The sequence below is a fragment of the Theropithecus gelada genome, chromosome 6 (genome assembly GCF_003255815.1).
Source record: "Theropithecus gelada isolate Dixy chromosome 6, Tgel_1.0, whole genome shotgun sequence".
Taxonomy (NCBI): Eukaryota; Metazoa; Chordata; class Mammalia; order Primates; family Cercopithecidae; genus Theropithecus; species Theropithecus gelada.
The window spans coordinates 693,237-708,149 of NC_037673.1; the positions used below are offsets into that span (position 1 = coordinate 693,237).

General features: G+C 59.9%; 1 protein-coding gene across 1 annotated transcript in view; it reads right to left on the reverse strand.

Moving 5' to 3' along the window:
• Positions 1 to 5,213: 5,213 nt before the first annotated feature.
• Positions 5,214 to 14,913, reverse strand: part of SLC12A7 (solute carrier family 12 member 7) — a 57,147-nt gene continuing 47,447 nt past the window's right edge. The window contains exons 22-24 of the mRNA XM_025388747.1: positions 12,378 to 12,556; positions 8,199 to 8,332; positions 5,214 to 7,301 (exon numbers count right to left, since the gene is read on the reverse strand). Coding sequence (XP_025244532.1) covers positions 7,210 to 7,301; positions 8,199 to 8,332; positions 12,378 to 12,556 — 405 coding nt within the window. The 3' untranslated portion in view covers positions 5,214 to 7,209. The remainder of the gene's footprint in view (positions 7,302 to 8,198; positions 8,333 to 12,377; positions 12,557 to 14,913) is intronic.

The following is a 14,913-nucleotide window of genomic DNA, read 5'->3' on the forward strand; positions in this document are numbered from 1 at the left end:
CCAGCACCCCCCACCTCCGACCGCAAACAGCAACTGACTGCAGGTGCTGGCGTGACGGAGGCGGCACAGCTTGGACACGCGGACAAGGCCCAGGGGCCCTCTGCTCTCCTGCCCTCGATGCCACGTGGCGGTGAACACATCTGGGCCGCTGCGTTTCCCGGCTCTAAGGCTCATCTGTGTCACCCATAAAACTGCTTTCCTTTACAATTCCAAAATGAGGTCCTAGAGTGCGCAGGGAACGCCTGGATGCTTGGGGGGGTGGGTGTTCCTCCCCGGGCTTCAAGCAGTGGCCTCCGTAGACTGTCCCAGTGCGAGGCTGGGAGCGAATGGAAAAGCTGAGGCTTTGCCTGGCTTGTGCATCATGAAGTCAGAGGGGACAGGGCCGAGGGGAAGCAGCTCGTGCTTAGCAGGGAGCATCCACGGCTCCCTGCAGGAGGCCACGCAGCAGACGTAGCAGAAGGCAGCAGCGCTAGAAAGAGAAGTGCCAGAGTAGGGAGCCCAGACCAGCGAGGAGGGACCACAGGGCACAGGGAGCCCCGACGAGCGAGGAGGGGCCACAGGGCAGCATGCGGCGGTGGAGGTAGCCCCTGGTCCCGGAGCCACAGCAGCTCAGGTGGATGCAGGACACAGTCAAGGCGGGGAGGGGCAGGGCGACAGATGCTGGGGAGAGGCAGAGGCTCGCGCTTGGTGCGGCCGAGAACACGGGGACTTGAACATTCACTGTCCAACACTCATGGGGCGGCTTCTGTGACGTGTCAGCTTTGGAGAAAAGTGTGTCCTCCTGCAAGGGTCAGGAGAGGGTTGCAGGCCAGAAGGACGTCCCAGTGACATTTCTGAGTCTTGCAGCCTGCGGGGGTCCACATGGTTACCCCGAACAGGAACGTGCGGGCGCTTTCCGGGATCTGGCAAGCCTGCACAGCCGTTTTGCGTTTACATTCCTCGTTCTGTTTTTAAGGATAAAGCAAATTGATGCCAACTGGTGACCGATGTTTTTCAGGCCTAATAAATACATCTGCATTTTGTACCATGCCACACCTTGTATTAAAACAAGCTTTCCAGAGAGAGATGGTCGGTGCTGTGGTCGGTCGGTCCCCTCCGCCAGCCTGTGGCCGAAGGCGTGGAGAGCAGGCTGCCTGCGCGGGGCTCTGGGAGGAAGTGCGCCTGTTCGTCTCGGCTTAGAGGACGGTAAATCTACACGCACACACACGACTCCGTAATCATAGGCAGGCTTTTTTGTTTTTCCATTTTACTGCTCTAAGAAAACCCCGAAGTTCAGTTCACGGTAACAGGAACACGAGGCTGCGCGAACCCAGCTTTGTGGAGAGAAGCTGGGCTCTGTGTGAACAGGAATCTGTGGAGAAGCCACGACCTTTGCCAGCTTATTTGCTGCTTCTCTGTGGAGAATGTGCCCTGCTCCTGGGTGTTTACAGACCCCTCGGGACTGCCCAGTGGTGTCTCCTGTGAGCACAGGGAGGGATTTTCGGGGTTCCTGAGGCCAGAGCGCTCACAGCGTTTCCAGGCACTTCCGAGCCCCTGGAGGCACTGCCTGGCCTGGTGCCTGGCAGCCCCTGGTTTGGCGATGACTGCCTCTCACTCATGTGGCACTTGCTTTGGGGATGACACACGAGGAAGATTCATCTGGGGGTTCAGTGATGTCTCACGCTGAGGGGACCTTGTTTGTTTTGTCCCGGAGGACCTATCAGACCCCAAGTGACATCGCCGACTGGAGATCCCTGCACACCCTTTGGGCCAGGCTCAGCCAACCGACTGGGGAGGAGGGAGGCTCTGCCGGGCCTGGGCTTCAGCCTGCTTTGCCTCTAAACCTTGGTGTTAAAAACGAAAACTGTCAGTGCAGACGAATCTCCAGCAAACACAAGACAGGAGCAGAGTGTTGTTCTGGTCTGGTGCCCAAAGAGCCCCGGAAACAGTCGCTGGCACCACTGCCAACTCCAGCTGCTGGGGCCTGCCTCACCCAGCAGGGCCCTTGGTGCCTCAGGGTGCCACACGTGAGCCTGAACGAGGTAAGGGGAATGGACAGGGCTTGGGTGTGTGTCCCCTCGAAGTCTCATGTTGAGATGTGATCCGCGGTGCTGGGTGGGGCCTGTGGGAGGGGTTTGAGCCACGGGGGTAGATCCCTGGCAAATGGCTTGGCGCCCTCGCCATGGTGATGAGTGAGCTCTCATTCTGAGTTCGTGGGAGATCTGGTTCTTTAGAGCAAGGGCCCCCAACCCCCAGGCTGTGGATTGCTACCGGTCTGTGGCCTGTTAGGAACGGGCCGCACAGCAGGAGGTGAGCAGTGGTGAGGGAGCACGACTGCCTGAGCCCCGCCTCCTGTTAGATCAGTAAGGGGATTAGATCCTCATGGGCCCTCGAACCCTGCTGTGAACTGCGCATACGAGGGATCTAGGTTGGGTGCTCCTTATGAGAATCTAATGCCTGATGATTGGAAGTGGAAGTTTCATCCTGAAACCATCCCCCCAGCCCCTGTCTGTGGAAAACTTGTCTTCCACAAAACCAGTCCCTGGTGCCAAAAAGGTTGGGGACTGCTGGGTTAAAGGAACTGGCACCTCCCCCTCTCTCTTCTGCTCTGACCATGTGACATCCCTGCCCCTCCTTTGCCTTCTGCCTTGAGTGGAAGCTTCCTGAGGTCTCCCCAGAAGCTGAGCAGATGCAGGCACCGTGCTTGTACATCCTGCACAACGGGGAGCCAAATACACCTCTTTTCTTTATAAATACCCCAGTGCCAAGTATTCCTTTATAGCAATGCAAAACAGACTAACACAAGAACCACAACCCCCTCCAAAAAAAAACCCTGCAAAAAACACACATGCACAGAAAGTGAGCCAGTGCTGAATGGGTGTCATTCATTAAACACCCACGTGTAAAGATTGGTGTGTCTCGTCAGTTATGCTGCAGCAGCTTGGCCTGGGCCTGGGCAAATTGTGTGTGTGAAGCTGTTGGGTACCATGTCCAGCAGGCCTGGCGCGTGGTGGATGGGAAGGGACACAGCACAGGATGGCATCAGGTCCTGCTCTGGCTCCCGGGTCACACCCATCGGGGGACGTGGGTGCCACTAGAAGGAAGGCCATGCATCACTGCAGGCGAGACAGGCGGAGGCTCCTCGGAGGACTCCCGGCACACAGCCTGCTCCTGGGGCAGCTCTACCTGCTGTTCGGCTAGGTCTTCCCACCATGCTGGCGCCAGGAAGGCTTTGCTGCAGGAGACCCGGTGACAGAGGTGACACAAGGACAGAGGCCTGTGTCACAGAAACCAAGAGCTTTGTTCTTTCTTACGTTTGTGTAGACTTTGACTACCAGATGATCTTATAGCTGAACCAGCCTGTATCTGAATGAGTGGGAGTGACTTGGTGTAAATTAGTGAGTGAATGGGTGAAGGATGAGTGGGTGAGTTAGGGAATGAATGAATGAATGGGTGAATAAATGAATGGAACAGTGACTGAGTTTGTGAATGACAGCGATGAGTGAGGGGCTGAGGGGTAAATGAGTACGAGTAGGCGAATGAATGGGTGGGTGACAGTGAGTGGTGAGTGGGTGAATGAATGGGTGAGGCGGGGCACGGGTGGATGAGCAGGTAAGTGAATTAGTGTGCAGATGAGTGGGAGAACGAGTGGGTGAGTGAATGAGGGAACGAGTGGGTGACTGCTCTAGCCGAGTTCTTGCTCCTTGGGAAGCACCCACTGAGGCAAGGAGGCAGCCTGGTTTTCGGGGTCCCAGGGAAGGGGACATCTCGGGGTCTCTGACTGGGCCCTGGTCCCAGACGTGTGAGTATCAGTGGGTCCTCAAGCCTCCCTGCTGGAATTTGTGAGCACGTGGCCCTCAGGACAGCAGGCCCACCCCAGCTGGCCACTCCTGTGCTCCAAGTCCCGGGTGTGGATTCCTGGGTGCAGCCAGCACTCACCCGTCAGGGGTCTGAGGACAACGCTGCTCTCATGGTCACTCTCCTGTGGCCTGAGAGCCAGAGCAGGACCCGCCACCCTCCTGTGCCATGTCCCTTCCTGTCCACCATGTGTCAGGCCCTCTGGAGACGGTGCCCAACAGCTTCACACACATAATTCACCCTTCGACACACACGAGGCAGTGTTCCAGCATGTTCAGTCACGTAAGCTTCACCCCAAAAAGAAATCCATACCCCATGAGCAGCCTCCCCCCATCCCCTGTCTCCCCCATTCCCTCGGCCCACCCCCGGCACCTGTCAGTGCACACCCTGCCTCTGTGCCTGGCCCGCTCTGGCATTTCGCGTTAAGTGGAGTCCCGCAGCGTGAGACCCCTTGTGTCCAGCTTCCTCCAGAGCGAGAGGCTTCCAAGCTTGGCTCCTGGTTCTAGCTGGGTGAGGCCCACAGCAGGCACAGCCTGCATGGACTCAGCATGTTCTCAGACCGCGTCCAGTTTGGCTGCAGTGAACCTGCGTGCACCCGTTCCTGAGGCCGTGCCACACACCAGGAGTGGACCTGCTGGGGAAGGGGCAGCTCTGTGTCTCGCACTTTCAGGAACCACAGGCCCTTCCCATGTGGCTGCAACCCCGCAAGAGGGGTCCGATTCCGCACGTCCTCACCATGGTTCTCCACTGTTTTGGCTGTGGCCAATCACAGGCGTGAGGTGGCATCTCACCGCGTGTTAGAACGTGCTGTCCCCACTCAGGTCAACTCTCTGGTGCCTCCATCCTTATATAAATTATAAATCAAATGGCTGGGCACAGTGGCTCATGCCTGTAATCCCAGCACTTTAGGAGGCTGAGGCGGGCAGATCACTTGAGGTCAGGAGTTCGAGACCAGCCTGGCCAACATGGTGAAACCCCATCTCTAGTAATATACAAAAATTAGCTGGGTGTGGTGGTGCATGTCTGTGATCCCAGCTATTCGGGAGGCTGAGGCAGGAAAATAGCTTGAACCCGGGAGGCAGAGGTTACAGTGAGCTGAGATGGCGCCACTGCACTCCAGCCTGGGCAACAGAGACTGTCTCAAAAATGAATACATAGATTGGGTCATTTTAACATGCAGCACTAGGAAGTTTGGGGTAAGGTCAGTTCCAAGCTGATGACATGATGTAGAAGCCCTCGTCCGATTCATGTGGTCACTGTCCAGCCACCTGCGTTGGCTGTGGCTGGTCAGCCCTGACGCTGCTGCTAGAGAAGGGGCGGCTAGTACATTTTCTCCAGTCGCCTAACTTTTATGCTGAATGAGACTCGAGAGATTCTTCAGCATACTCAGATTTCATCGGACTTTATTTTTCTACTAACAAAATCATACAAAGAACAAAGACAGGAAACCTACAAAAGGAAACGGAGTCAATTATAAATGGCCGTAGTTACTGGTTACATGGAGTTGATAACAGAAAGGATGCCTGTCGCTTGCTTGCAGAGGCTGCAGCCCAGGGTGGAGGCAGAGCTGAGCCCTCACGAGCCGTTTGGTGTGGAGGACTGAGCGGCCCTCAGAGGCATCCAGCACACAGGGCTGTTTTCCAGCCACCAACCGACATTCAGAGCCAGCACCCAGCGGCCACTGTGCCTCTAGCCTGCTCTCCTCCAGGTGCAGGGGACACAGGACCTGCTGGCCCCATTCATACACGGAGGAGAGTTTTGCTGCTTAACTCACACTTAGCCAAGGCAGGCAGAGGCTGCGGGAACTGCTGAGCCCCGCTGTGATGTCCGGGACATGCTCTAGGCAGCCGTCACTCTACAGCAACGCCAGCCTGGTGCGGAAACCACTGTCTGGAGGCACAAGTGCAGCCTCTGCCCTGATTCGAACTTCGTTGATGGGGCTGATTCCCTCGGGAGACCGTGCAAACCGGATGCAGCCCGAGGCCTGGCCATCTGGGGCCTCCAGTATAGAAGCAAGCTCTTTATAGACAACCTCCTTACCATGTAACTCCCTGGGGTGTTTAAATAAATAAATACGCCACACACAAAGGAAGGCCCAAGTCGGTGCCACTGCTCGCAGTCTGCAAATGTGACCACAGCCTGTAAAGCAAACTCACAGCGGAAGTGCAAAGTGTGCTGGGCCCTTGAAAGTTTTTATCTCTTCAGTGCCGCCGCCGCCACCTCCACGCAAGGCACAGGCCATGGAGGGGACGCCCAGGACTCAGCCAGACAGATCCGGCGCCAGGCGCCACTGCTGCCCGAGGACCTCCCACGCAGGGGCCGTGTCCACCTTCCCTGGAGCGCCCGGGTGGGGATGGCACGTGTGAGCCGGCTCAGAGGCTGAACCATGTGCCGTGCTCCTGGGGTGGGGTGGGATGGAGAGTCCTGGCTGTCATGGGCCGTATAGGGAACTCGGTGTTCACTCCGTGTGCGTGTGCCCCTGGGTTTCAGTGCATTCACCTGTGCGAGGCACTGACGGCAGCAGTGGCTGTGGGCTGGGCCCTGTCAGTGCTTATGAAAAGAAGTGGCTGGTTTTCTGAAGGCGGATGGAGACTCAGATGGCTACAAACACAGCCCGGCATGGCAGAGCCACAACTGGGGGCTCCTTCCTGGAGCATAGGCCCTGACGACCACACCGTGTTCACCACACACACAACAGATGATCCACCATATTCCAGAAAAGCTGAGTTCCCTTTCCAGATGGCCCCAGCCCACACCTCAGCTCGTGAAACGCGGACCTGCTGAGCCCAGATGCTCCCACACGAGGGTGACACGGGCATGGACAGAGTCCTCCAGCCTCCCTGCCTTGAGGTGCAGAAACACAAAGACAGTCAAGGAACACAGCGACTCGGAGGTGACCGGGGCCCTGAGCGGAGCCACGGCCAGGGCTGACGTTTCACCTTCATCACCAGGGACAGCTTCAGCTCCGGGTGCTCTTCCAAGAATGTTCTGGATGGGGTAGAAATGCAACCTAACCACTGGGTAAGTCCAGCCAAGAAAAGAACTTCCAGAAACCAAGGCGAGGGCTCGCTGGCATCTTGTGACCTGCGAGAAGATCCGGCCACATCCAGGTCACTCCTGCAGCAGTGTCTGCCCTCGGACGCAAGGAAATCGTCCAGCCGCGCCCTTGCTGGTTGAGCCTGTCATTTAAGGCTACTGAACAGGAGAGCCCCAGGTGACGGGCCTAGAAACTTCCGTAGGAAGCCCCACGGGCAGGTTGGGTGGCATCACTGGGGGACAGGTGTGTTTGCTGTTTCCCTGGGCCAAGCCCAGGTGCAGGCCACCCACGCCGTCCTCCGTGCCCGTCCCAGCGTGCCGCAACGCTGTTAGGCGTTAGGAGTAGATGGTGATCACCTCCCGGCCGCCACCCCTGACCAGGAGGACTCTGTTCAGCCCCTCGGTCAGGACCTCAAGAAACTCCATGTCTGTGGTCAACAGAGTTAAGGCCAGAGCTGATCTCACCTGGGCGTGTGTAGCTGAAATCGTGTTGGGAGCGAGGTTTTATCCTCTTCCTAGTTAGCTAAGATTTGATTTGTGAAAGCCAGAGCCAAGGTGAGAAGAGGGGTGGGGATTAGAGAGACCCCCGGGCACAGAGAGGCAAGGCAGGGGAGAGAGAGGCCGGTGCTCAGGAAAGAGAAGGAGCACCGTGGCCACAGGAAGGATGAGCAGAGACAGCGACAGAGCCCACGGTGCTGACCCCACGACAGGGAACCCCAGCCAAAGGACTGGGTCCTTGCCAGTCTCTAGGGGACCTGGGCCACAGCTCCTGACCAGGACCCGTGGAGGACATGCCCTCACTGGCCCCAGCTCTTGGTGCCGACCTGGCAGGGATGTGCCAGGCATCGCCCTGTCTGTGCCAATACGCCCAGATGCACTGCGGAGTTCTCCTTCCCAACAAAGCACAAATTCCCAAAGCTGCGGCTAATTGGGGCCTTAAAGCCGAGCTGGGCTCTTCACCTCCCACCATCATCCGGGCAGGGTGGGGCCGAGCCCCAGCAGAGGTCCCACGATGCACAGCCGCTGTGGGGGTGCACAACAGGGAGCCGCCCAGCCCCAGGGCAGCCCTGAGCACCCGGAGACAGTGGGGCTGGTACTGTAGTCGGATCCTCCCTCTCCCACACCAATGCAGGGTTGGCCTCAACTCTGGCCCCGTCACCACTGGCCTCAGAGCCCCACTGCATCCCAGTCGCAGCTCCCAGGGCCTGGGGCTGAAGGAGAGGTGGGAAGCCAGTCTCGCTCACAGGACCCACAATCCCAGGTCTCAGTGAGAAGCCGCCAGGGGATGCCCACATGCCCAGCAGGCACACTGCGGGGAAGGATACAGTTCTCGTCTCCCTGCCGGTTTTTGGGGGGCCCTGGCATGTTGAGCAGGACCAGTTGTGCATCCTGGGACTTGTTGAGGACGACGCCATTGAGCTTCACAGCCGTGTGCATCCGCCTGACGTTGGACTGGTCCCTGCGGGGGAGGTGGGCACGGTCAGCGGGCGGCAGGTGCGCCCCACGCTCTGGACATGAGGCTGAGCCGAGCCCTGATGAGCCACATTTACACGCACTGGAAAGGGCTGTGTGAGTCAGGATCAGGCGGTTCCTCTGACCCTGAAGGATGCAGAGGCGGCCGCTCCGAGCGAGAGGCGCTGACTGCAGTGGGGCGGCTGTTCAGCAGTGGGAAGCTTTGGCCTCCAGGCACCTAGAACTCAGCACACTAAGGCTGCCAGGCTTCTAAGGGCTAGTCACACAACACAAACAACAAGCGCTTTCTCAACTACATCTACGTCTGCGAAGCAGGCAGAACAGAGTGGAAACCGTCTGGGTGTCCCGTGTGCCTGACGCCTTCAAGGCTGACACATTTCTCTTGACATTCATGGCGTTGCCCCTAAACCCCGTGTCAGACGCTGCCAAGCACCACCCGTCAGGCTGAGCACACGTGGCCTCCTCTCGCCTCCTCTCCTCTCCCCTCCCCTCCTGTCCTCTCCTCTCCCCTCCTCTCTTCTCCCCTCCCCTCCCCTCCCGTCCTCTCCTCTCCTCTCCTCTCCGAGGGTCCTGATACGACTGGGTCCAGGGCCCAGAAGCTCAGGAAGGAAAGGCCCCGAGGTACCCCCGGCCTGTGCAGCCATCGCTGCTGAAGCTCTCGGGGGGGCAGGGTCTGCCGAGAACTCAGCTGGAGGCACAGGCGCTCACAGTGGCCACTATTGGGGTCCCCTCCCACAGCCCACCCTGCCCCTGCCTGGCCAAGGGCTAAAGGACAAGCACTTCCACTGTGTGACCGTCCAGCCCCGGCCTTCCGTCCTCACTGACAACGCAGCTCTGCTCCATGGCCCTCCCTGTCTGCTCTCCGAAGCTGCCGTGGCCAGTCCATGTCTCAAAGCGTCCCTGGCAGCCTGGGCCCGGCCGCGGCCCCCCAGGAGACTCCCCAGCCAAGCAGGTTTGGGGACACTGCAGAATCATGCTGTGCAGTGCTCAGGCCCCTGTGGGACAGAGCTTACCTCCCTCCTCTACCCCACGGTCCCCTCCCTAGGCAGGCCCCGAAACCGCAGCAGAACTGGCGTTCCAGGAAGCCACCTCGGGAAACGCCGGCAGAGGGCAGCCCTAGGGGAGCACTCGCGTTTCTGTGTTGGAAAAACCCGGCCCGTGTGTGGACCTGCAAGTCAGAGCGGGTCTCAGGCCAGCTGCAGTCAGCACAGTCGTGACCGTGGCCCCCTGGGGAGGTCACCAGTGCCCTGGACGCAGAGGGGCGGCGGCGGACAGACAGAGGCCGCCCATGCAGGGTCACGGAGAGGCCCCGCGGACGCTGTCCAGGCTCACGCCCTTTGATCCACTTGACCCTTAAGCCAAATAAACCTGATCACAACCACCAATTTCCAGGAGGAACACGGAGAGGCCTTTCATCTCCTCTCCAGCTTGGTCTAATTACAGATGGGGTCTCTGTCCACAGCACAGTCAAGGGGCCTTCGTTACAGGAACTTGGAACTTTGAATTCGACTTCTGGATAGACCACAACTACCAGTGTGTTTGGGGACAAAGAGCAACGCCAGGAAGTGAGACCAGGCCAGGGGCAAGGGGGGTCGGAGAAGGCAGCATGTCTACAGCAGTGAGTGCTGGGGGAAGCAGGGACCTGTCCCTTGGCTGCTGGTGGAGCATGCCGGCTGCCACAGCAAGGAGGACCACTGCAGACACAGGCACAGATAAGCACACTAATGTGTATACGCACGCACACATACATGCAGACACACTGACATGTACACACAGGCATGCAGTCACACTAATACACAAACACATGCACACACTATCATGCACACACAAATAGGCGTGCAGTCATAATGTGCACACAAACAGGTGCAGACACACTAACATGTAAGACATGCATAGTATGTGCAGACATGCATACTAACATGTACGCAGACGTGCACACAGGCAGGTACATGTCCACCTGCAGGTGTGCTGACAGGTACATGCGAGCATGCACACAAATGCACAGACATTCCTAAGTGCGCTCCCAGTGACGTCACAGTAAGCTGCGCACATCTCACACCTGCACTGCCCAGAAGAGGTCGGCCCAACCTCCAGATCTTCAGAGGACTTCTCCTAGCCCAACCCCAAGGAACTGCTGGGCCAGGAGAGTCAGCGCCGTCCCAAACGCACGCCCCACGTGAACACAAAGCCCACGTGTCGTCCATTCTGGCCCACCTTCTCCTGACCCTACAGGCCTGTGGGGACCTGCCCCTGCCCTGGCCCAGGAGAGGCAAGCCCTGGTGCTGGGAGGAGGCACAGGTGCCACTGCAGGTCCCCGAGTGTGCGTGCACGTGTGTGTCAAACCCTACTCCTGGGTCTGCGTCCTCATTCTGCAGCTTTAATTAATACGCTATTCTGAAGGCACTTTCAGATTCACAGAATGAAGCAGGAAGTACAGGGATTCCCTACACGCCTCCCACACAGCTGCAGTTTCTCGAGTCTGATTAATTCAGATTTCAGGGTTAAAGATAAAAAGGGAAGTGTGGCCACTCAGCCAAGGCGTTCCTCACTTAGGCCCCAGGCACTGCCTGCCCACAAGGAAAACACGGCCCAGGCGGTTACTGGCAGGGGCAGGCAGGGGACAGAGACAGCGTCGAGGACTCCCAGGGAGCAGCTTGGGGGTCCGTCCAGGGTGCTCCCTCCCACCCACCCCAGAGCTCAGACGCAGGCAGCTCCCACTCCAGGGTCCGACCACACAGAGAACTGATCCGCAACCCTCTCCGCCTGGAGACTGAACCGTCAATCCCCAGGGTGTACGGCTTTAACAGGGAAGGCATTCCACGTGGGGCGCAACTCAGCTGGCACCCGACCTAGAAGGATGTGGAAGGACTGACGGGGCCCTACGAGGCACACGCCTCCCCTCCACTCTGGAGCAGCTCGGCCACCTCCCAGGTCTCAGTTCCTGGGCCTCACTTAGGAAGAGGCTTCAGGTGTGTGCTGGAACCACCGTGAACAGAGGGGAGCAAAGACAACAGGAAACTGATGTGGAAGCCGCGGCAGCGCTAGGTAAGCTCTGGCCACACTCGGATGCACACAGGCCAGCGTGCACAGGGCAGGCACAGGCCTGGAACACGCACACAGACACACACAGGCCACGCACACACAGGCATGCAGGGCAACCGGGCCCGGGAGGCAACCTGGTAGCAGCGAGTGGACTTACAGGTTTCCCCATTCTCTATGCAGCAGAGAAAAACAAGAGTGCGTTACTGACTTCAGGAGTGAGCACCGGGGCTGTTCCAGACATCACGGCTGCCCCGGAGAACGCCACCTCGTCCCACCCCACAGGGCCTGGGAGCCCCCAGTCCTTCCTGAGAATCCAGCTTTAGGATCTGGCTCCAACCCCAGGTGAGAGGTGTCTCTGGTGCTGTCACCCTGGGACTCAGAGGCTGCGTCTGCAGAACCAGACCCACACCCCCAAGGACCTTGTCCAGCCCTGGTGTTCGCAGCCCAAGGCCACAAGTGGGAGCCTTGGCGTGGGGCAGGCCCTGGGGCCTGACAGCAGCCTGAACTACCCACAGGGTGAAGGCCAGGAATTCCATGCCCGCCAGCACACGCCTCCTCGCCTCCACTACTCATCTGCCTGCTGTAGTGAGGCTTGCACAGCAGAGCAGAGCAGGCCTGGCTGCAGGGCTGACTTCAGGGCCGGCCTAGGTACCAGGAGGACCACTTGGCACCCAGCTGTGTGGTTAACACTGGGGCCCAGCCTAGGTCCTAGAAAGACCCCTCAGCGCCTGGCCTCAGCACTAGAAGGATCCCTCAGCGCCTGGCCTCAGCACTAGAAGGATCCCTCAGTGCCTGGCCACAGGGCCGAACTCAGGGCCCGGCCTTGGCAGCAGCAGGACCCCTCAGTGCCCGCTCAGGCGGCTCCCTATTCTCTAACGGGCCCGCTGCCCTGCGGGGCTGCCCCAAAGCTCCTCAGTGGTCAGGGAAGGGACTCTGTCCTCACTGTCAGGTCAGCACTGCCAGGATCTGTCACATGCACGGACACTCACGGCTTCATGCTGAAGAGGTCTTTGAACCCAGACAAGCTGGTGTCTCTGTTCCTGTACTTCTCGGCAATCAGCTTCTCCCTGGTCCAGGTCATCTGCACCTTGTCTGGCGTAGGCGGCGCTTGGGTCCTGGCTGCTGCTGCGGTATGGGACGCAGTGTTCCTGTCGTGGATCAGCTGGGCCTGGCGGGCCCGGGATTCGTTGAGACCAGCTAGTCTCAAAACTCCCCCGGGCGAGAACGACCCAGGACGCCAGGCCAGAGGCGAGGCCAGCCCACAAAACCAGAAGGGCCCTGCGTGCCTGACCCGGGACCAGCCTGGCTTCCCACACGGGCCCTGTGCCGCCCCCGCGGCTGCCTCCCTCCTCCCAGGCTTCCCGACCAAACGCTCGCTTCCTCCTCCCATCTTCACCCCCTCACCGTCCCGCCCTGGCCCTGAACTGGAGAGAAAGGCCCCACGACCCCGTGCTGACAGGAGGGGACACGTGCTGGGAGAGTCTCCCCCCCACCTGGCGGGGCTCCACACACACTGTGTTCGCCCCAGACCACCCGCTCGCCCACACAACCGGCACGCAGGCGTCCTTGTCTCAGGGAGGCTCGGGGCAGGTGGGGCCGTGCCAGCATCCAGGCCCTGTCCCAGGGAAGCAGGCTGTGTCTGACCAGCCAGGGGATGTTTGGGGGCCAGCCAGGCTGACGGCACCCTGTGGGGCACCGCTGGGGCCAATGACAGGGCCGGCCCCATGGGTCACTTCGGACAATCCGAGGAAAATGAGAACACCGTCCGCCCCTCGCTGTAGGCGCCGAAGGGGAAGTGGTGCCCTCACTGCGAGATCGCACCAACGGCACAGTCCCTGGTGGTTGAACACCCTCCACGGGGTCCTCCCTCCCTGTACCCTTCACGCCCTCCTGCTGTTGTGGCCAGTCTGAAGGGGAGGCCAGTGGGAACTCCCAGACACGGGTGCCACCTTGGAAGTGATATTTACACATGTGCCGGAATGGCCACCTCTCCCATCGTGGCTGGAGCCCTGCCTAAGTCTGTGCCGCAGCCCGGGGGAGCCGCTCCTCCCAGGGACATCGGGAGTCTGGAGCCCTGCCTGAGTCTGTGCCGCAGCCCGGGGGAGCCGCTCCTCCCAGAGGCATCAGGAGTCCGGAGCCCCAGGATGATTTAAAAAGCCAAAGGCCCCGAGTGATTTCACTGGACCAGGTTCTTCCTCTCCAAATAAAAAAGCTTAATTTGAATGCCAGTCCTTCCAGAAAGGGAAGAGGTTGACACAGATTGGGGAGGGCCTGGGGCTGCCTCTCTCTCTGGACATGGACAGCAGGCCCCAGGCCTCTACTCACTGTGGCTGGCCCTGCAGCCACCTCACAGCCCGGCCCGGCCTAAATTTCCCGTGGCCTTGAACGCGAAACCAGAGCCCAAGGGCTGCCCGCTCTCGCCAGAGCCAGCGCCGCCCACCTGGCCCTGAGGGCCACCGTGTAGGGCACCAGAGGGTGCCCAGCCAGTGTCTGCACAGTGGCTCAGCCAAACCCCGGCCTCTGCAGAGGAGCGACACCTCCAACCCCGCCCTGGCCCAGCAGGCGCCCTTCGAGCTCAAGCTTGCCGTTCCGCCCCCGGTCCCTCCTCGCTCAGCATTTGCTGACTCTCCACACTGAACTTCCCGTCAAGCCGTGGGTGGATTCTTGCTCCTGGCTGGACCTGGGCTGAACCCCTGTGACGCCAGGGCGACCCTGCTGGAGATCAGGGACCTGGCCTGGACAGAAACAGAGGATGTGGGTCCTCCCAGCACTCCTGGCTGCCCGGGCCGCCGTGGAAGGGGTCTCTGTCCACAGACAAGCTGGGCATCCCCCCTGGTTCCCACATCTGTGCCCACCCTGACCTTCCCGGGGTCTGGGAGCGGGCAGAGCCGCGCTTCTCTGTTGGGGAGAGGGTGGTCACTGCTTAGTGGTTCCGGCTGGCAGCGCATATGGCCCCATACACAGACCCGTGTACTGCAGGTTCCTGCTGAGGCCGAGGCCCCAGGGCAGGCAAAGCCTCTGTCCCTGCCGCTGCTGTCACTGTAGTCTCAGAAAACCATCGCCTGCACCTGGTCTGCAGACACAGACACGCGTGTGATGCCAGCCTGGTGGGAGCCACGAAGACCCCACAGGGCCGTGACCTCACAGAGCTGAGCGTCCTCCTACCAGGCGACCCCCACACCATCCTCCGGTGTGAAGTGACCCCAGAAACGCCTGCCCTCAGGGTCTCACAGTGGCCACGGGGCCCAGCCCAGCTCAGGTGGACACACCTGGACATCCTCAGCAGCCTACAGGTACCCACGGAGCCCAAGCCTCTGCGGCTGGGCGAGCAGCTTCCATGTGCGGAGGCTGAGCAGGTCTGCATTGGTGGCCGGGTGTGGTGGCACCTCCTCTCCAGCTCACTTCCCTCCCTCCCCACACACTCACTCTCCCCTCCCACTTGGTCTTGGACAGGACAGAATCTGTGCACGCTGTGGGGAAGGGCGCTGAGGGGCTCTGGGGTTTCAGGCTGTGAGACGAAGCAGC